Source organism: Danio rerio, chromosome 24 (assembly GCF_049306965.1).
Source record: "Danio rerio strain Tuebingen ecotype United States chromosome 24, GRCz12tu, whole genome shotgun sequence".
In the NCBI taxonomy this organism is placed as follows: Eukaryota; Metazoa; Chordata; class Actinopteri; order Cypriniformes; family Danionidae; genus Danio; species Danio rerio.
In genome coordinates this window covers 9,292,501-9,315,499 of record NC_133199.1, presented here as the reverse complement: position 1 = coordinate 9,315,499, position 22,999 = coordinate 9,292,501, and the positions used below count along the sequence as shown (strand labels likewise).

General features: G+C 36.7%; 1 protein-coding gene across 1 annotated transcript in view; it reads right to left on the bottom strand.

Annotated features, from left to right (window-relative positions):
* The window catches only part of gnal (guanine nucleotide binding protein (G protein), alpha activating activity polypeptide, olfactory type), a 69,696-nt gene that overhangs the window by 8,185 nt on the left and 38,512 nt on the right, over positions 1–22,999 (bottom strand). The window contains 4 exon segments of the mRNA NM_001007339.2: positions 833–953; positions 2,269–2,327; positions 4,305–4,378; positions 5,688–5,742. Of these exon segments, the coding sequence (NP_001007340.1) occupies positions 833–953; positions 2,269–2,327; positions 4,305–4,378; positions 5,688–5,742 (309 nt within the window).

Below are 22,999 nucleotides of genomic sequence, written 5' to 3'. Positions count from 1 at the left end.
ATATATATATATATATACATACATATATATATATATATATATATATATATATATATATATATATATATATATATATATATATACATATATATATACATACATACATACATACATACATACATATATATATATATATATATATATATATATATATATATATATATATATATATATATATATATATACATATATATATATATATATATATATATATACATATATATATATACATATATATATATATACATATATATATATATATATATATATATATATATATATATATATATATATATATACATATATATATATATATATATACACACACATACATATATATATATATACATATATATATATATATATATATATATATATATCTATATAAATATATATATATAAATATATATATATATATATATATATATATATATATATATATATATATATATATATATATATATATATATATATATATAAGGGTTGTGATATAAAAGTATTACATCGCTTTGTAAACATTCATTATTACCATTCGATGAGTCTCCCCATACAGATTGATAGTGCGCTTGAACCCAGAAGCTGCTTCGTGTGACGTCACAATTAACAAAGGGATTGACTTCCATATAAGATTTGTGTGGAAGTATATGATTAATGGTTACCAACATTCTTTACATCACTTTTTAAATCATCGTTCTGTTCAAAAGAAAAAATGACTCCCTTTACCCTAAAAAGCTATCCCTTTAACCTCTAATAACAACTTGTAAGCATTACAAACGAAGATGAGTGTTCTGGCTTAATGTCTGAATTTGCGATGAAGAAAGAATCGTGAAACCTGTTAGTCCAGATGCTGCGGAAGAGATCAAGAGACTCGCGCAGCCGGTTGGTGCTGTTGTCTTCCCTTATGACCATGTTATAACTGCTACTGGCTGCTACGAAGATGATGGCAGTCACATCTGTGATCAAACAGAAAATAAATACATGAATACAGTACAGTACATACATTCATACAGTTGAAGTCAGAATTATTAGCCCTCTTTGAATTTTTTTTTTTTAAATATATATTTCCTAAATGATGTTTAACAGAGCAAGGGATATTTTCACAGCATGTCTGATAATATTTTGTCTTCTGGAGAAAGTTTTAATTGTTTTATTTTGGCTAGAATAAAAGCAGTTTTAATTTTTTTAAAAGCCATTTTAAGGTCAAAATTATTAGCCCTTTTAAGTTATTTTTTTCCAGATTGTCGACAGAAAAATCATCATTATACAATAACTTTCCCTGAATTACCCTAATCTGCCTGGTTAACTTAATTAACCTAGTTAAGCCTTCAAATGTCACTTTTAGCTGTATAGAAGTGTCATGAAAAATATCTAGTCATATATTATTTACAGTCATCATGGCAAAGATAAAATAAATCAGTTATTAGAAATGAGTAATTAAAACTATGTGTTGAACAAATCTTCGCTCTGTTAAACAGAAATTGGCGAAAAAGATTAAACGAGGGGGGTTAATAATCCAAGGGGACTAATAATTCAACTATATATAAAACACCTAAAGCAGGGGTGTCAAACTCAGTTCCTGGAGTTCCTGAGTCAGATAAGTGTATTGAAGAAGAGTTAAAGCTAAACTCTGCAAAGCCTCTGGCCTCCAGGAACAGACCTGAACTAAAGGGGCCTTTCTGCTAAAAAAAAATGTCCTCTTAAAGACTTGAATTTTATTTTAAAAATTTACAAAAAACAAACAAATTTTTTTCAATTGAACTTGGGAAGAACTTATCGAGACGTTTAATTCAGATAACAGATTTAATTTGGGCTGCATGCACAAATATGTGTTAGTTATCATTTGGTGGCAAATAAAAGCCTAAATGAATTGTGTTGTTACATAAAGGAATAATTTATCTTGTCAAGACATTTTTAATCTCCAAGGTTTGGGTTACCTGGACTTTCAACTGAGTTACAAAAACCTCTTAGGGTTCATTCCACAACTTAATTTGTGCTTTGAATTTTATCCAAAGCCTTATTTAAATGGAATGACATGAGGCCAAACAAATGGTGACTTCAGATTTTGATTGAAGAATTAAAAGGCCATTATACAATTATCCCAAAGTTTTGAATGTAAAAAACCCAGTTAATTCTGATTTTGAATTGTTTTAAATTACAAAGACACAATGCATGTTCTCATAAACAAACTCAAAATTGTAATACCTAGAGGTTGTTACACAAACGTGTCCATGTAAATCGCTTAAACACATACACACTTTTGAAGCTCACCATTAAAGCACTGAATCCATTTTCTCCTCTCATCTCTCTGACCGCCCACATCAAACATACTGAAAGACAGAAATAAATTAATAAATAAATATTTAATTTAAGCATAAATAAAAATTAAGACAGCAGCACGGTGGCGCAGTGGGTGGCACAATCGTCTCACAGCAAGAAAGTCGCTGGTTCGAGCCCCGGCTAGGTCAGTTGGCATTTCTGTCTGGAGTTTGCATGTTCTCCCATGTTTGAATAGGTTTCCTCCAGGTGCTTTGGTTTCCCCCAGAGTCCAAAGACATGCGCTACAGGTGAACTGGGTAACCTAAATTGGTGGTATGAGAGTGTGTGCAAGAGTGTGTGGGTGTTTCTCAGTGTTGGGTTGTGGCTAGAAGGGCATCCGCTGTGTAAAACATATGCTGGATAAGTTGGTGGTTTATTCCGCTGTGGTGACTACTGATTAATGAAGGAACTAAGCCAAAAATGAATGAATGAATGAATGAATGATTAAGACATAATTGATGATTTGAAGTAAATAAGAAAAAAAATAAACCAAGCAATGTTTGTCATCTAAATTAGTGTTGTCAAAAGTTTTATTTTCCTCCTTTTTTTTCCTCTTCCTATTTATGCACTGTTAAAGGGAAAATATCTTAATATACTGTAATTCTATCTGTCTTTGAGGAACATTGTTTTTTTTTAAAAAAACATTTCAATAATTTTCTCATGTATTTGTTGGCAAACTAGCGATCCTCTGCCCATCTTTGCTCCCAAAGGACTAGACCAGGGGTCGGCAACACAAAATGTTGAAAGAGCCATATTGGACCAAAAAAAACAAAAAACAAATAGGTCTGGAGCCGCAAAAAAATGTAAAGCCTTATATAAGCCTTATAATGAAGGAAACGCATGCTGTATGTATCTATAGTAGCTATATTAGCCTACAATAAAAACGACTAAGTTGGCTATAAATACATAATGAGCCTTCATGATTAAATAGCCACTGAAATCAGGTGGTTAGTGTTTATTTAGTTGTCATTTAAACACTTCAGCACAGCCTCTGGTCTTTCAGTGTATTAATTTGATCATTTCTTCTTGCGGCCCATCAGAGTTCACATACCTGCATAAAAGCGCATTGAATATCGGTCACATTACAGGCAATTGAGTATGCTGGCACTGAATTAATGTCCTTGGTTTGCTGATCGGTGATGTTAACTGCCATTTTAATAGCCCTTTCCTTCAATGTCTTAGCAGAGAGAGGTACAGTATATCTTTAATTTTTTGTATTTTCTTGGTTTTGAAGTCTGCAAATAGGTGTTCTAGTATGTTGATGAATGACTCCTTCATGTAGTCACCATCTGTGAACGGTTTTCCATGCTTTATCATCTCCCGGTTTGTTTACAACAGCCACCTGCCTGGCATCCCGCCCTGCTGATAGAAACCTGTGTCGCAGGCTATGACGCAAATCTTCGTTGACAGAAATGTTGAAATTAAATATTAATTCTACACACTTTTACAGCATTTGAAAACGTTAAAAATGTTTGTCCTCCAATAGAAATCATATTAAAACATATAATATAAAAAAATTATATTAACCCATCTTTATGAACATTTTTGAAAAAGCTCCAGGGAGCCACAAGGGCAGCACTAAAGAGCCGCATGCGGCTCTACAGCCTCGGGTTGCTGACCCCTGGACTAGACCTTTCTTGGATGCTGCTGTTGTGCCAACTCATAATTACAATTACCTGTTGACATCACCTGTTTCAAATCACATCATTATTTAACCAATTCACCTGAATACTAGCCCTAAATTGCTCCTGTCCCTTTATTTGGAATGTGTTGCGGATCTGATTGACAGGAAATGATGTATATTTACAAATGAAATGAAGTTGAGCAGACAAAACATGACATATTTTGTGTTCATATTGTCAGCAATGAATTACAAGTCAAAGTAAATTGGGAAATCACTACATTCTTTTCTATTTGCGTTTTCCATACTGTCACAACTTTTTCTGATTTGAGGTTGTAAAATATATGATGTAACTTCAATGACTTACTGAAAATTTACTTTGTCCACTTGAAATCGAGTTTCAAAAATCCCTGAAGTTAATACACGACATCTCAGTAAATCCTGAAAGAAAGGCACAGAATCTCAGTTGATTGAAATTTAAATGCTAATAAGAATTTAGCACAGTGATGCCCAAAATCAGTCCTGGTGAGCCGGTGTCCTGCAAAGTTTAGTTCCAACCCCAATCAGACACACCTGGGATAACTAATCAAGCTCTTAAGCTGTCACACTAGTGTATGTGCATACAAAATTCAGTCGTATAGCGATGTGAAAAGTGGCGGGATTAAACAAGATTATTAGACATAAAAAAAAAAGCGAGCGATTGGTCCATGTTTTGAATTTCTGTCCAGAGAAGAGATGTTTTGATCCTCGATTGGTCTCACGCACAGAAGTGATGCGATTTTGGAGGTCAGAGTTCACCAAGCTTGAACTTTGCACTACAGCGAACTGCGAAACTTAACGCATGACACTGCGTTTCCAGTCTGACGCATTTGCTTACATATGAATGGAAGTCTATGGGGAGAAAAGTCCAGTGTGACTCAGCAGTTCAAAGCTAAACTCAGCAGGACACTAGCCCATCAGGACGGTAAAGTCGGCTGGCCGGAGGTGCGATATGCACATTATTATAGCAGCATTTTTTATGACACTGTTTAACAATGAATAATATTTTTACATTACTGTGACGGTTGGGTTTAGGGTTGGGGTGGGCGTTAAAAAAACCACCCTGGTGAAAAATCCAGCTTAAACCAGCCTAGGATGGTTGGCTGATTTTAGCTGGTCGACCAGCCTGGTTTTAGAGGGGTTTTGGCCCCTTCCAGGCTGGTTTCCAGCCATTTCCAACCTGGTTTCAGCTGGACAGGCTGGGAGACAAGCAGCTAAAACCAGCTTGACCCGACTGGGAGCCCAGCCAAAATCAGCTATGTCCAGCTTAAACCAGGATGGTCAAGCTGGTTTTAGATGGTTTTAGCTGGTCACTTTCCAGTCTGACCAGCAAAGACCAGGCTGGAAATGGCTGAAAACCAGCCTGGAAGTGGCCAAAACCCCTCTAAAACCAGGCAGGTCGACCAGCCAAAAACCAGCCAACCATCCAAGGCTGGTTTAAGCTGGATTTTTCAGCAGGGAATTTATTGGGTAATTTAATAGATGGCATAAATAATACTTGGTACAACTACACTTTTTAGGTTACTGTGACGGTTAGGTTTAGGCTTGGGGTGGGGGTAGACGTTAATAAAATACAAAAAATAGGAAATTTTATAAATAATGTAAATAAATCTTGTTAACATCCGGACGCATCAATATCTAATCTAGCAACAGCCCTTCAGGACAGAGTTTGGACATCCCTGATTTAACAGTAGTGTGATAATGCCCTCACCTGGTCTGTAGGAGTGTAGTCATTCTGTCGAACAGACTCGATTCTTTCCAGAAAGCTGAAAAACAGATAAGAGGGAGGTGTAACTCATAAAATTTGATTTATGTCATTTCACATGATTTCACCAATAAAATGCATGTGCAGCTCTGGATTTAATGAATTTAAACAGACTTAAGTGTGTGTAGATGAGTGGGTAAGTGTAAGAGGGAATTTTAATATATTCTACACTGTTAACCAATTCAACTGTGACATTAAATGATTTTTTATTTACTCTTCCTAAAGTTTATTTTATTATGTAGTGTAAGTTTTGGCCACCAGGTGGCGCTCCAGCACAGATCACCTAAGCACTGCTTCTAAACTGACATACAGTTGAAGTCAGAATTATTATCCCCCTAAATTTTAGCCCGTTTATTTTTTTCCTCCAATTTCTGTTTAACAGAGATTTTTTTTGTCAACACATTTCTAAATATAATTGTTTTAAAAACTAAAAACTAATAACTGATTTATTTTATCATTGCCGTGATGACAGTAAATAATATTTTACTAGATAAAATAAACTTGATTCAAGACACTTCTATACAGTTTAAAGTGAGATTTAAAGGCTTAACTAGGTTAGTTAGGTTAACTAGGCAGGTTAGGGTAAATAGGCAAGTTATTGTATAATGATGGTTTGTTCTGTAGACTATCGAAAAAATATATAGCTTAAAGGGGCTAATAATATTTACCTTAAAACTACTTTTATTCAAGAAAAAAAAAAAAAAGACTTTTTCCAGAAAAAAAATATTATCAGACATACTGTGAAAATGTCCTTGCTCTGTTAAACATAATTTAGGAAAAAAAAAAAAAGAAAAAAAAAAAAAAACTCAAAGGGGGGCTAAAAATTCTGACTTCAACTATATATTTCGCAACAAAATATTTTCATTTAGAGCTCTAGAATCTGTTAGGTACAGTATACCACCACAAAATAACATTTTATGTCTGTAGTTTCTAAAACACACATCATAATGTATTAGGTGTTGATAAAATAAACCTTTTTACACTTTTAATATGACACAGTTTTTGTCTTTCAGGGTAAATAACATCATCCACATAGCTCCTACAAATTCATGCTCATAAAACAGTAATGAATAATAAAAAACAAGCAGAGGGCAACAGTCATGATTCTTTACACTAAAAAATAACTCATCCTAAATTTAGGTAAAAAAAATTATGGACCAACTTTTTTTTTTTACCTACATTTTATTTAAAAATTAACCCAGTGGTTGGGATCTTCTACATCTGACACAAATTTGGGCTGAAATAACCCCAGCTTTCAGAATGTGGGCCATAAACAATTGTAAACGCAGAATTTTAAAACTCTTTAAGTTTCAGTTTTATTTTAGCAATGAATAGTTTGACATCAAAATAAATTGGTTTCTGAGGAAATCCACATCATCTGAAAACAGTTCACAGCACTTCACTTTTGTCATGTTTTGTTAAGTCATGCCTTTATCTCAAATTGGAATAAATTAATTATTTTTTTATTAATAACAGCACGTCCCTTTAAGAAATCATGCACAAATCAACCTTTATATAGAGTTCATGTGAATACTGACCGAGAAAGCATTTTTACATATAAGACTGCATTTGACGTCAGAAAAGATGAACTTGCACTTTCTAAGAATTGAATGAAGTTTAATTGCTGTCACTAATACAGTATGGCAGAGGAGAATCCCTTAATTAATATGGCTGAGGAGATGGTCAACCGCTAAAGTCCTTGCGCTTCTTAACTGTTTTGACAGACTCACCTGGAGAGATGTCACATTTGTAACTGTTTACGCTCATTTTAATTTTTTAACGCATACAATACGTTATGCTGTGGTTATAGGAGGCGCCCTCGTTACTATTATTGAGCCTCGGCTCAGTTGGCATTTCTGTGTGGAGTTTGCATGTTCTCCCTGCCTTCGCGTGGGTTTCCTCCGGGTGCTCCGGTTTCCCCCACAGTCCAAAGACATGCGGTACAGGTGAATTGGGTAGGCTAAATTGTCCGTAGTGTATGAGTGTGTGTGTGAATGTGTGTGTGGATGTTTCCCAGAGATGGGTTGCGGCTGGAAGGGCATCCGCTGCGTAAACACTTGCTGGATAAGTTGGTGGTTCATTCCGCTGTGGCGACCCCAGATTAATAAAGGGACTAAGCCGACAAGAAAATGAATGAACTCTGTGATTGTGTTTTAAAACATATATTTAGCGCACGCACATTCTCTCTCTAATTGGTTTATGTGGATAATTCTGTATCCTTCATCAAGCTCAACTCGTATGTAGGGGTGTAACGATATTACAAACCGAACCGAAATATCGTGATACACCAACCACGATACGTATCGCGAAACTCTCATGGCGTACTCTCACGCCCCCTGCTGCCCATTGTTAAGGTTGACGTAACTTGCCTATAACTAATTGAACCAATTTAAACATCTTTATTTTATCACATTTGATTAAATTGTATTAGTAATGATGAGATTTTGTTCTAAATAGTATATTCTAAAGTTAGTATTTCCCAAGTGCATATCATGTGACTTGAGTGAGCGATCACTCAGTTACTGTATGAAGGCTGCTTCACAAAGTATTAAGATTGCAGATCCCCCTGACACATTTAAGTCGCCTGTGTGGGAACATTTTGGTTTTCCAGTGGAGTACAAGAGTGGAATTCGTGTCTTAGACAAAGCGCACACCTATCTGTCATAACTTTATGTTATAAATACAGATTTTCATTTCACTTCTGTGAATAAAGATTTGCTCTCTGTCCAGTGACAGAGTATCTTTTTTTTAAATTGAAGTAACACACAGTTTCAAGGCAATTAAGTTAATCTTTATTTCTATAGCGCTTTTACAAAAGAAGAGGTGTGTCAAAGCAGCTTAACATAGATGTTCTAGTTCTGGTAAATTGTAACCTCAGTCCAGCTTTAAGTTGAGTTTAGTTTAGTTCAGTGTAATGTACACGTCACTGCTGAAAGCCAAAACACTAAAGAGCAAATCCAACAGTGTGCAGCTCAACAAGTCCCAAACCAAGCAAACCACTGCATAAAGCGGCACGAAACTTCACCAATCAACCAAAAACCAGACTCAACTGGGCACAACCAGTTCTTCTCTGGCCAAATGTTTAGTGCAGAGCTGCAGTCTAGATGCCTTAGGCTTGAGAACAATGGATATCCGTAATGGAGAAGCTGCAGGTCTGAGTAGGTCACTAGCAGGTGTTCAGGCTAGCCCGAGGAATCAATGCAGACACTCGTCTGTCACAGGTTTTTTTTTTTTTAAGGAATTAGTCTCACACTCTCCACTCTCACATCTGCTCAGTTTAACCCAGTGTTACCAAAATTCACACATACGTAGATCTCATCAGCCCAAAAAACTTTCATACCCACCTGACAATCACCAAAATCCCTCAGCTTGAAGTCAACATATTGAAGACGCTAAATTAAAACCAGATTTTTCAAATCTCAAATGGTCCAGCTATGTAAAAGTGATAAAAATGGATAATAAATAGGAAATGTACAACGTAAAGGAAGTGCATAATAATCAGTGTATCACTGTTTTTGTCACTGATTCTGATCAAGATTCCGGATTGTGTTTGTTGAAGTATTCTGATCCCATTGATGTGACCATTGTGAGTCTCAGTTAAAGCACCACCAACTGACAGTAGCAAGTGTGTCACTCTGGAAATGCACTGGAATCATCATTTTTCTTCCATTGAATTTGTGTAACTGCATGATGTGAAACTGAAAGGTTTTCTCATATTTTAAATACTGTTGCCATGACAACAGATGAATCTTTGAAACTTTTCACATGTGCTTTCGAGGCTCTTAAAACTCTTAGAATGTTTTGACATTTGACACACAGAGTTGTGGTCCGTTACACACTGGCAAAAGTTCAAACATGGGTGTGGTCAGGATGCTCGCTAGCAAAACATTTTGTCAACAACGTGGGGGTAAGTTTTAACCATAGTCACAAAACTCAGCATATATATTGCTCTCATTGAGATGAACAACTTTTTTTAATTTACAGTCATTAGCTCTGACCTGCAGGAACTCTGAGCCATGTCATCCTCAGGGAATTTTCTTATTTGGACATAGTTACAGCAATTGGATGTGCCAATGCTGAAGTGGAGAGAAAACAGAGACTATTTATTGGGGTTTGGTCTTAAGCTAACTGGACAATATAATGATTGTAAATAATGAATTAGCCTCGTCAAAACTGATCATGCTTCTCCCAAAATTTGTTTATAAAACACCACTAAAAACTAATGCTTGTGCCATCTAGGCTACATTATATAATGACATTGGTTAGGACACCGATCGGATCTGTTGCCAAGTGTATGTTTCCTTTTTAACATTAAGATTTTTTCTTTGAAATCTGTAATACCACTACTTGCCGGAAAAACAACCACTGGCTGTATTTTTTTCAGCCACTTTGATGCAGGTTTAACTAAACTGTGGCTACTTTTACTTATTAAACACTCCCTCACCTGAACTCGCTGCGAGTGAGGAAAGCACATCAGCACTGAGGAAACATCAGATGCTCAAGTCTAAGCCATTATAGTCTTTAAAATAATGACTTATGTTGAAACTGTAGCAAATATATGACAGAGGTTTGTGATAAAACAATTACAGTGAAGCAATAATTAAATCCTTATTTTCCACGGAACTAAATAAATCTTTACAGCACAATTGTGTAGCGAAAAAAAAAACACTTCAAACAGGCAATATTTCTCTGAAAATGTATATTTTTGGAACAAATTTCATCAGGTATAATTTATATCTTAATATTAATGTATTTCTTGTTGGTCAGTTTCCTACAAAATAAACAAGAAGAACGAAAAGCACTTTAGGTGAAGTGCTTCAAAACAAGGTCTGCTATAGCCCTATGCTTCTGCACCAAAACACAAACTGGTTTGTTAAATAAAACAATAATTTACATAAAATAGGGCGAGGCAGTGGCGCAGTGGGTAGTGCTGTCGCCTCACAGCAAGAAGGTCGCTGGTTCGAAGCTCGGCTCAGATGGTATTTCTGTGTGAAGTTTGCAGGTTCTCCCTGCCTTCGCATGGGTTTTCTCAGGGTGCTACGGTTTCCCCCACAGTCCAAAGACATGTAATACAGGTAAATTAAGGTCCGTAGTGTATGAGTGTTTGTGTGGATGTTTCCCAGAGATGGGTTGTGGTTGGAAGGGCTTCCGCTGCGTAAAAACTTGCTGGATAAGTTGGCGGTTCATTCCAGTCAGTGTGTAAAGTCGTTGAGTCTAACAACGCAAAGCATAACTTATCCTTTAAATGTCCATACTTAACCGGTCATCAATAAGGTCTATCAATTAAAAGGGTTATTGACAATTAGTCGATCATCGAGTAATTGTTAACTAAATTGTCATTTTTAATTGTAATTGTCTGGCATATTTAGTACCAAATTCCATAATCTGACAACATGACTGTTGTGACTTACATTAAAAATTGAGAAGTCTGAACAGGGCTTTAGTCTTACTTGATCTTAGTGCTTCTCATGTGACACTACTATAGACCACAATTTCGTCTTTTATTGCATGAACTGCACGTGTCCAGGGGTAGACTTTAGGGTGGTTAAACACATAACTTTTAATAAATTTAGAATTTAAGGTATGTGTTGAATTTCAGGACAAACAGCTCTGTTTAGCTAAGAATTATTTCTAAACTAAAAAAACGTTATCTCTTTCTGATGCAGTAAAGGTAACTCGAGCTTTCATGACCTCTAGACTGGACCCAGACCACTTACTGGCTGTACTGTATCTTCAGTAAACAAGCTTTAGTTAGTGCAAACTGCAGTTTCCAGTGTTCTTACCAGGTCAACAACACACAATCATTTCACCTCAGTTTTATCTTTCTTACATTGGATATCTGTTAATTTTCATATTGATAACAGATACTGATATTTACCAACAAGAGTCTAATTGTTTAACTAACCAGTCTTCTATCTTTCTACAATCCGTCCATAACCATTTTTTTTTTTTTTAAGGATTTGACGTGTGGCCCTTCACTTGTTTTGCAAAACTGGATATGGCCCTCGGGTCTAAAAAGTTTGCCCACCACTGCCCTACAGCTTAAAAACACAAAAACGTCCAATATCGGACCGCCCCTAGCTTTGTAACATTTTAGCAGAGTAAATATTTCGACCCACCAACTGCAGCAAAACAGTATGTGCTGTCATTTTATCCGTTATCATCCTGAACCATTTGCATGTTCAACTTCCTACTGCAAATGACTACAAAACTCGATATACACAGCTCTCCCACTCAGGTGGTTACTAACACACACCCATTCAACGATTTGCAATGATAAACCTTGTTTTAAAATAAAGTGGTCCATTTATTTTGATGAACTAATGAAATATTAACTTACAATTCTCAGATCCCTCAAGCCAAAGACCTTTTGAGGTGATCACAGTTGTGAGTTGTTTTTGTGAGAGGTATTGTTACTGTGTAATTTCAATCTGAGAGGTAAATCTATAAGGGACAGATATTGCCCGTGGGCACTCATTCTGTGAGTTCATACATCGCTCTGCTTGTATTTTGCACATTTGACTTTGCACTCTGCATGTTCCAATGTCCTGAATGTGGAGCTAAATATAGACTCAATCAATTAAAACACAGAAACGAATCTGCCCTAAGAGAGAAAAGAGACAATTAAGGGGGAGAATATGGCAAAATACAAGAGGAACATTTTCAGAAACAAAGTAAAAAAAAAACACTTGTAGTCTTGTAATATGCATATATTTGTGCAGTTTTTATATGAGTTTTTTTTTCTTACCTTTTCTGTAGTTCTTTTATTTTGAATGTCAAGTGCAATACCAAGAAAGCATGGTAGCCATTAATAATAAAAGCTGACACATTAATACGATAAAATATACAGTTGGAGACAAAGTTATAAATACATAAATGTAAAAAAAAAAGTTGTGTAGCAATATTCAAACCGAACCAAACCAAACCGCAATAGGTCCCTATTATATAAATAATTGCAAACCCATATTGCTCAAATATACTACCCTTTCATTATGTTGGTGGCTGTTTTTGCCCCATTGACTTCCATTGTCACTACTTTTTATTATTATTTTAAACCATGACCCTGTATGATCAGGTATTCTTGATTGTCTGTGGTTTTGCCAAGATTGGGAAGATACGTCGTTACCTTGGAATTATTTATCAGTTTTATCTGTGTTCTGAATGATTGTGAGATGATGAGCTTTAAAGTTTTTGCATTCTGTAGCAAACAGTTTTTTAAATAAAAAGTCTTAAAATGTAAACTACTAATAAAAAATATCCCATAATGTAAATAAGTTGTCATTTCATAAGAATATGTGAATGACTCAATTTTAACAAAAATGTCAGATAGAACCTTACAATTATAAGGTGGTGACGTGTCACAATAAGATGTCACCGAAAATCATTATATTTGCTGAAGCACAGAGTTGTATCCAAATTAAGACTCAAAAACACCCCAGAGTGGATGGAAACATTCATAACAGTACATAAGGGTTAATAATAAACTAAAAATGCTAAACTCGTCACTGATGTATACAATAGATTTATACAGGACAGACAGAGAGAGACAGAAAGAGAGACAGAGAGACAGAGAGACAGAGAGACAGACAGACAGACAGACAGACAGACAGACAGACAGACAGACAGACAGACAGACAGACAGACAGATAGATAGATAGATAGATAGATAGATAGATAGATAGATAGATAGATAGATAGATAGATAGATAGATAGATAGATGACTGCATTAAACAAGAACATGCAAAGCCAGTGCCAAAGTTTTTGTTTAATTATTAATAATGACTAATAATTATTATTAATAAAAACAAATAGTATGAAACACTAATACTTGCTATTATTAAGTCAAAAGTGAATCTAGTGTCCCATAGCACTGCAAGCCCTGCCCCCTTAGCAAACTAAACTGAATCGAATAGTGGTCCCAATACCATGAACTGAACCATGGCATTGGTGTATCGCTATATATTACATATACACAGTTGAAGTCAGAATTATTAGCCCCCTTTGATTTATTTATTTATTTATTTTTCACATTGTGTTTTACAGAGCAAGGAAATTTTCACAGTACGTCTGATCATATTTTTTTTTCTTCTGGAGAAAGTCTTATTTGTTTTATTTTGGCTAGAGAAAAATCAGTTATTAATGTTTTTAACACAATTTTAGGGTCAAAATTATTAGCCCCTTTAAGCTTTATATTTTTTCGATAGTTTACAGCAGGGTTTTTCAAAGTCTAAGACAGTGGGCCTCCCTTTTGAAACAACTTATCTATTGGCGCCCCCCTCCTCCCAAACACGCATTTGCATGAAAGTGCAATTATTTACAGAGTAATAACAAGTATTTTAATATAACGTTTTTAAAACTAGGATGATTGTTCAATATGAATAGAACAGATCCAAGAACTGTCCATCCCAGTCAAAACAGTTGAAGTTTAGCGGGTCTCATGCTGTCTTTAGCCAAAATATCTTGACAAACCATACATAAAGGTCGTGGTTCATCAGCTGGTCCTGTCCACGTAAATCCTAAACTCAAATACTGATCATCATATCGTCGTCTTTTGGGTTTAAGCCCTGAACTTGAAGGTTCTGCACAAGACTTTTGGCCAGCGGAGAAATTAAAATGGTCGTGCCCAACTGAGTCTGGTTCTCTCAAGGTTTTTTTTCTTCACTCCCATCAGGTGAAGTTTTTTTTCCCTCTCCGCTGTCGCCACTGCCTCGCATGGTTCAGGATTGGTAGAGCTACGCATCGATGAATTTGCTCTTCAGTGTTTGAACTCTCAGTAATGATTAAATCACACTGAACTGAGCTAAACTGAACTGAACTGAACTTAAACACTAAAACCTGAACCACACTGTTCCAGTTACTGAACCACACTGTTCCAGTTACTATGACCATTTATGTGAAGCTGCTTTGACACAATCTACATTGTAAAAGCGCTATACAAATAAAGCTGAATTGAATTGAATTGAAGGCTTTGAATCGGGGGGGTCTCAGAAACCGATCCATTGTATTAGCAGGCATATACCTGTATTGGTGGGCTTGTCAAACAGAAACGAATTCCCAGTTATGGCCTTCTGGGTAAAAAAGGTTTTCTTATTTTTGACGTATTATTTTTTTAGCTTTGTTTAATTAAAACGTTTAAATATAATAAAAAATACATATAATAATTAAACTTAATAATTATATTTTTATAATATAATATTTTTCCCGTGCCTCCCCTGACATGCTCTGGCGCCCCCCAGGGGAGGCGCGCCTCACACTTTGAAAACCTCTGGTCTACAGAACAAACATAACCTGCCTAGTTAACCTAATTAAGTCTTTAAATGTTGCTTTAAGCTGTATAGAAGTGTCTTAAAAAATATTTAGTAAAATATTATTAACTGTCGTCATAACAAAGATAAAATAAATCACTCATTATTAAAACTATTATGTTTTAAAAATTAGTTGAAAAAAAATCATCTCTGTTAAACAGAAATTGGGGGAAAAAACGGGGGTTAATAAATCAGCGGGGCTGATAATTCTGAATTAAACTGTATATATTGAAAATACATAGCTAACTAGTATGATTATTATACCATTGAGTGTTCAATATGAGTATTTTTAGGCAAGAGTTATGTCTTTAAGTATTTTATGTTGAACTCATTAACAAGTGACACTGTATTTGATTTGAAGGTAGAGTATGGCTTTCTGTCAGAGGTAAATTTTGGAAATATAGAACAGTTCCATAATCCTGTATTAAGATTAGTTAGGTGACACTTGGGAGCATGATAAATAAGTTAAAAACCCTGGTCGCTACTGGTACACTATGCATGTTCTCATTAAATAAGCTCGCTGAGGAACACAGAACAGCACCTGATCCTGATTAAATAAGATCGCTGAGGAGCACTTTATACTGGTTCTGTTTAAATAGGCTCGCTGAGAAGAACAGACGGGCAAATAATCCTGATTAAATAAGATCGCTGAGGAGCACAAGACAGTGAAAGGTCAGTAAGACTTCAGCGAGTTGACCGACGCTTAAGATGAGAAATTGTAACTGTTGCTGTAATAGTCCAGTGGTAGTAAATGGAGATGCTGTGTATACACAGGCGTAAATCCCGGGGGGACGGGGTGGGGACATGTCCCCTACCAATCGAGGGTTGCCCCACCGCCAAAAATAAAATAAATAATAATAAATAAAAAAAACTCTCAATTGTGAAAAGTATATATATATATATATATATATATATATATATATATATATATATATATATATATATATATATATATATATATATATATATATATATATATACACCTTAAATAATTGTCTTAGTAGAAAGAAAACCACATTTATCATTGAAAATGCATTTAGAAACAGGTGAGTTCCCCTTCCCCTTCCTGAGAGTGGTTCGGTCCACTGCGTGCTTTCCCTCATCTCACCTACACACGTCAGGTGTGCGGCTGCGGCTGAGTTAATGTTGAATTTCAGTAAGTAAGTAGGGGATTTTATTCACTTTAAATAAAGCGATTCTCTTCAATGTAGTTAATACAGACTCGTTAATAAATTAGCTGCGGCAAAAATGCTGATTACCGATGTAATTGTCCATGAATCTGCTGAGCGATTAAAAATACTTATCTAGTTAACGTTAGCTTATTGCTAAGTGCACTGCAACTTAATACGCTAAAGTCGTTTCCCATGCATTGTTTCATTTGTGATGACTTGGCATAATGTTAACATTGACAGCCACAATTAGCATATTGTTTAGCTGTGTAATTGCTAAATGAGCACTGTGCTACGCTGTGCACACTTACCCCGCTGTATTTTTTGTATAATCAGTTTCTATTCCGTTTTAAGTGACTCAATTAATTTGAAATTAAAATGTTAACCTTTTTTAATTCTTTGTTTTTATTGTCATTATTTTTACGATAGTTTAGCATTCTTTACCTAAAGCACTTTGAATTAGCATTGTGTATAAAATGTGCTACAGTATAAATAAACTTGCATTGCAGTGTCATAAAATGACAGAGAAAATGGACATAAGATCATTTTTACGTGCAGCTAAACGCCAAGTACAAAAAGTTCACATATTAAGCAATTTGGCTTTAAGAATGAGTGCTTATGAAAATACTAATGTCACATTATCAATCACAGAAAATGATTGAGGAACAGGCACAGTGTCAGGTAAGGGTGTTGTGCTTTTATTGAAGGAGTAATGACAATTCTTTTGGGGGGTGAACAATTTTTAAATGTTTTTGGAGTTGTGTCTGTTTAGCAGATGAACTTGAGAACAGGCTCACTGATTTACAATATGATCGGTCATTTTAACAAGTGTAGAGTAAATAAGTCAGTTATTATGAGTATGGAAATATAATAATATAATAATAATAATGATGGAACCATTTTTAACTGGGGGGACATATCTTTATTAGTACAATTTGGCTTTATTATTTGTGTCCTCTTCAAAAAAATGCTTGAAAGAAATTTCATATTTATTGTCACCCCTACTGTTAAATCAGATTTACGCCCATGTGTGTATATGAGAAGTCTAAACAAAAAGAATGTTCAAAAATTGGCTGAGTGGAAGTAATTTTGATGGACACTTGACTGCTTAAGTTGTGATGCATTCATGACAGTGATAGTGAAAAGAGTAAGAGATAAAGATAAGTTTGAAAACTTGGAAGCTAGAGAATGTTGAAACAACAGAAACAGAGACAAAGCACAGAAAAACAAGGGAAAAAATGTGATTAATAGTAAAAAAAAACGATAATAATTTAGTATGTTATTCATAAAAGGCTAGAAAATAATCCATTTGAAAATGGTCAAATGGTCAAGTCCGAGGCCATGGTGCTCAAGCGGAAAAAGGTGGTTTGCCATCTCCAGGTTGGGGGAAAGTTCTTACCCCAGGTGGAGGAGCTTAAGTATCTCAGGGTTTTGTTCACAAGTGAGGGAAGGATGGAACGTGAGATTGACAGGCGGATTGGTGCAGCGGCAGCAGTAATGTGGTTGATGTACTGGTCCGTTGGGGTGAAGAAGGAGCTGAGCCGCAAGGCAAAGCTCTCGATTTACCGGTCAATCTGCGTTCCTACCCTCACCTATGGTCATGAGCTTTGGGTCATAACCGAAAGGACAAGATCTTGCATACAAGCGGCCGAAATGAGTTTCCTTCGCAGGGTGGCAGGGCGCACTATTATGGATAGGGTGAGGAGCTCTAACACCAGGGAGAAGCTCAGAGTAGAGCTGCAGCTTCTCCACATCGAGAGAAGTCAGCTGAGGTGGATCGGGCATCTGTTTTGGATGCCTCCTGGACACCTACCAAGGGAGTAGTTCCAAACATGTCCCAGCGGGAGGAGGCCTCGGGGAAGACCCAGGACAAGCTGGAGGGACTATGTCTCCCGGCTGGTCCTGGAACGCCTTGGGATCCCCCCGTAGGAGCTGGAGGAAGTGTCTGGGGAGAGGGAAGTCTGGGGTTCTCTCATAAGACTACTGCCCCCGCGACCCGGCCCCAGAAAAGCGACAGAAAATGAATGAATGAATGAATGAATCAATGAATGAATGAATGATTGAATGAATGAAAATGGTCTGTTTGGTCACGATAAACCTCCTCCCAATAATTAGTAGTAGGGTCTCTGGCTCATCTCTGACTGATATCCATCCGGCATCACCTACAGAAAGAGTGATAACAACTTTGAAAGAAGAATATGCCGTTGAGTCTTTCTCATCCTTCAAGTTTCTGGGGACCCACATCTCAAAGGACCTTTTCTAGATCATCAACACCCCCAGCCTGGTCAAGAAAGGCTCATCAGCGCCTATTCTTCTTAAGGCAACTAAAGAAGAACCAGCTTTCATCAGCCGTCTTAGCTAACCTCTACCGCTGCACAATACAAAGCATCCTGACCAACTGCGTCACAGTCTGATATGGAAGCTGCTCTGTTGCTGAACATAAGGCACTGCAGCGGGTAGAGAAAACTGTCCAATGCATCACAAGAATCACACTGCCTGCCATTGAGGACATCCAGAAGAAACACTGTCTGCACCAAGCACGCAGTATTCTTAAGGATTCCTCTCACCCTGCTCACTTCCGGCAGGCGCTTCAGGCTCCCCCGGACAAAAACCAGAAGATTGAGGAACAGCTATTTCCCCAGAGCTATCTCCCCTTTGAACTCTGCCCCTCACTGACTCTTTTGCCCGCCGAATACACCCCCCACTTCCCTCTAACATATTCTCCTCACAATCACTGCACTATTTAACACTTGCACATTTAAAAATTGCACATATTCATTGCACTACATTGCGCTGATTCATTTATTTGAACTGTACATACCCACTGCACATGGACATTTGTAATTATGTACATACCCACTGTACTCAGGCACGTGCACACATAGGGCTCAACCTGTGCAGTGCACATGCCCTTTTTAGTCTTGGATAGAAAGTGCCCTTACAAAATGATCAAAAGTGCCCCCGCGACGCGGCACACCCTCAGTACGCACGCAACAACAACCTCTCACCCCCCCACCCGCTCTTCAAAAAAATTTATCCTGCACATGCCCTTTGGACGGTCTCTGCACGGGCCTGACTGTACTTATGCATTTGTAATTGTTTATCTATCTGCACACTTCAGATTATTAATAACAATCTGTATATATGTTCATTTATTGTGAATCTCTGTTCATAGCTAATACAATCTGTATATAATGTTCATAGTACATCCATCTGTAAATTTCACCGTAGTTTTTCTATAACTGCATTTTATAACTTATACCTGTATCCTGTACTGCTGGTTAGACCTAAAGTGCATTTCGTTGCCTTGTACTTGTACATGTGCAATGACAATAAAGTTGTATCTAATCTAATATGCAGAAACTCACAAGATTGAGCAGAACATAGCTCTTGAATCTGACAAGAAGTTGAAGCTTTATGATTGGGTGTTCATCAAGGTCACCAGGAAGGAAGTGTTAGAATCAGCCAGTGTGGGAACAACCTTTTAAGCCCTACTAACAACTCCAACTGCAGTTAAGATTGCTAGAAAGCTACCTGCATTTGCGTCACCTAATATCATTTAAAAAGATTGCGAATCTGGTGACGGCTGATGGCTACTGCAGCCAAGTAACGTAAATGACCTGTTTTCTTTATATTAATGTATATAGTGACTGTACAATAAACTTTTAAGTTTATACCTGTAGCCCCTGAAGGGAAAACTAATTTATTTGAATCATGTGTTGTAATACTCTGCCTTGACAAATTACTTGAAAAATAACTAGAGACAAATATACAGTATGTGTATAACATTGACATAGGTGGTCAACATATTAAAATAAAATTAAATAATAAATAAATAATAATAAATACTACACTTAAACTACACTGACTAACACTTAGGGAAAATGGATACAGTAAACACAATACTTTTAAGCCTGCGTTTCTGCTAGGTCCACTTTCACTGCAATGCAATTCCTATTAAAATTACAGATTATTTAAATAAATTGTAATGCTTATGTAATTTCTACTGGTTTATTTACTTTACGTCAAGCAGTCTTTATGTTGTTTTGAATACGTAGCTAAGCAACGCAAGGCACCGAATGTTATATCTACTAAAAGACAGAAAATATTACTGTACAAACAGCATTATACCTAAATCAGATAAACATTCTCATATTATTCAGTAATATCACTAAAATAAAAAACTGAATAAATATAGATTTACACACATTTTAAACAGAATCAACGATGGGCTAAAAATCCATGGAAAATCTGCAAAAAATCTGCGAAATTCTGCGTGCACAGATTCCGTGTGGGAAAAATCGTAGCTAAATATTGTCATTTATTTAAAAATGCTGGCGCAGTGCACCTGTGTATATACTACTTCTCGCGCTCCGCCATTTCACAATACAAATAAATATATAAACAAATAAACTCTGCTTGCTGTAGTTTACACAGAATTGGCAGGAACTATGCATTGATACAGCTTTATTGTATATGGTATGTGATTTACTTTGACATGAACCTTTTTTGAGCTATTTAGCGCTCCTCAGCGCGTTCAGAGAGAGAGAGAGATCACATCACATACAGTATTTTTCCCTGGTTTTTGCTCTCAATTTTATCTCTCTTTTTGTTTGACTTTTGCACCCACTCTATTCTGTGCTCTTTTAAAGAAACCCAGAGTGAATGTTTCAAATGTATGTGCTTGATATAATCACATGCTCGACTGTAGTTTTGAATCAGTTGAAAGGTTTGGAATGTTCCAGCTGCAGGAATATTTTGCTCACAAAGAGTTGCGTATATGATCAATACGATTCTACCGAGCAAACAGTTTAGACCAATGATTAGGTCAATGATTCATCATCTTTTATATGCCTGAATAAAAACTGGCCTCGAAGGACTGCCCTTTGAGCAACCACAATGGAATCTCTTGTGTTTCTTCTGTATTGTTCCCATTCTGCAAAAAAAATAATCTTCCTGAGTGCTATATAGGGCTGGGCGATTTGGCTTGACCAAAATCACGATTAATTGAACGTTTTAACGCGATTACGATTATTGCACAATTATTTTATCATAGCCCTCATACTAGAGGTCTGCAATTTCCGAAAAAAGTGCAGGAGCGATCGGTAACTGGTGTAATTTTAGACGGGAGCGGGCGGTCTAATAGTGTCGCTCCCAACTCCCGAGCGAGCGAGCACGCGTATGTATGTATGTGTGTGTATGAGAGAGCGTGATGCTGTGTTTAGCTTGTTTGTCGCTGTCTGTGTGTATGTGCATGTGTATGAATGTGTGAATGAGAGAGAGTGTGATGCTGTTGCTGTCTGTTTGTGTGTCACTTGCTTGGTTGCTCTGTGTCTATGTGTGTGTGTGTGTGTGTCTGTGTGTTGATACAGACAGCTTGTTAAAGGCTGTCTGGACTCTGTATAGTTGGGTGGTTTTCGGTTTTGTTGCCCCCATCACCCCCTACCCGCCCATCGGTTAGCGGGAACGGCAGGTAGAAAACGGGGCGAGTCAGGCAGCGGGACAACAAATGCTGAATATAAACGGGAGCAGTCGGGTTCGGACTAAAACCTGGGAGGAGCGGGCGGGAGCGGATTCAAAATCAAGTCCCGCGCAGATCTCTACCTCAGTTCACTGACAAGTTTTATTTGCCATCTCAAGGCATTTCTGGCGCATCTTTCAATCATTGTCAATGTAGTGCAAAGCAAGGCTCAAAAATGAGTTCATAGTCCTACTTGACCAGAGATTAGATGTGGCTCCAAATTGGTCACAGAAGTAGATATCAGCCTTACTTAGCGAGGTCACGTGACATGTAATTTTAAATAGTAAAACAATCAGATTTTGAATCAAATGAAGACAGCAAAATTCAATAATTCATTAGCATGACACGGTAACTGCTCCAAAATATTATAAATGTTTCTCGAAATAAAATATATTGTGTTCAAAAGAGAAAAAAAGTTTTAGTTTTTTACCCGGACATTTAAAAAGAACATATTTTAGAGCAATAATCATAATACCGTTATACCGTGAAACCGTGATATTTTTATTCAAGCTTAAAATACCATCAGAATCTTATACGGCCCCATGCCAATTCTGAGCTTGCGATCCTCTGCCATTTTTTGCTGCTTTGGCGACCATCAGCTGTTCCTACATAGGCATGACATGGTCAATTTTCCAAACAGTTCAACTTTTGCCACTGTGTCGATTAATACTTAATGTGTACATTATTACTTGTGGTTGTGGTTAAGACTAGAGTAATCTAAATATGACCACAGAACTTAAAATGAAAATTCTGAACAAACTGGATTCGAAGTATGAAATGTGTACACTTCAATTGACGCACAATGCCCTCACACCCTCTTCAACTCACGCTTTAATGGGGACTATATTGATTCCGGCCACCTCAATGAGCTCAAAAGTCAGCTCGAGGTGGCTTTTTGGCAAATAAAAGTCCAACCACTTGTACCCATCAGATAGGAAGAGGTAGGGCTGGGCGGTATATCGAGTTCTGTGCATATATCGATATGATTCCCCAACACGATGTGGTATTATCCAATATCGTTCATATTGATATGGTTTGAGGCCACTCGTGCGCATTCTGCGCGAAACAGACCACTCCAAGGTAGCGCGCAAGCTCCACTTGCACAAATGTGCACGTGCGCAAATAAATGATTCACTCCATGATTCATACAAAAGATTTGTGCAAAAGAAGATCGTCAAGATGGACCCATCACTGACATGACATGGAGGAACATGTATCGAATCTGACTCCCCGAACAAATCTGACTCCCCCTCGCGTGCATC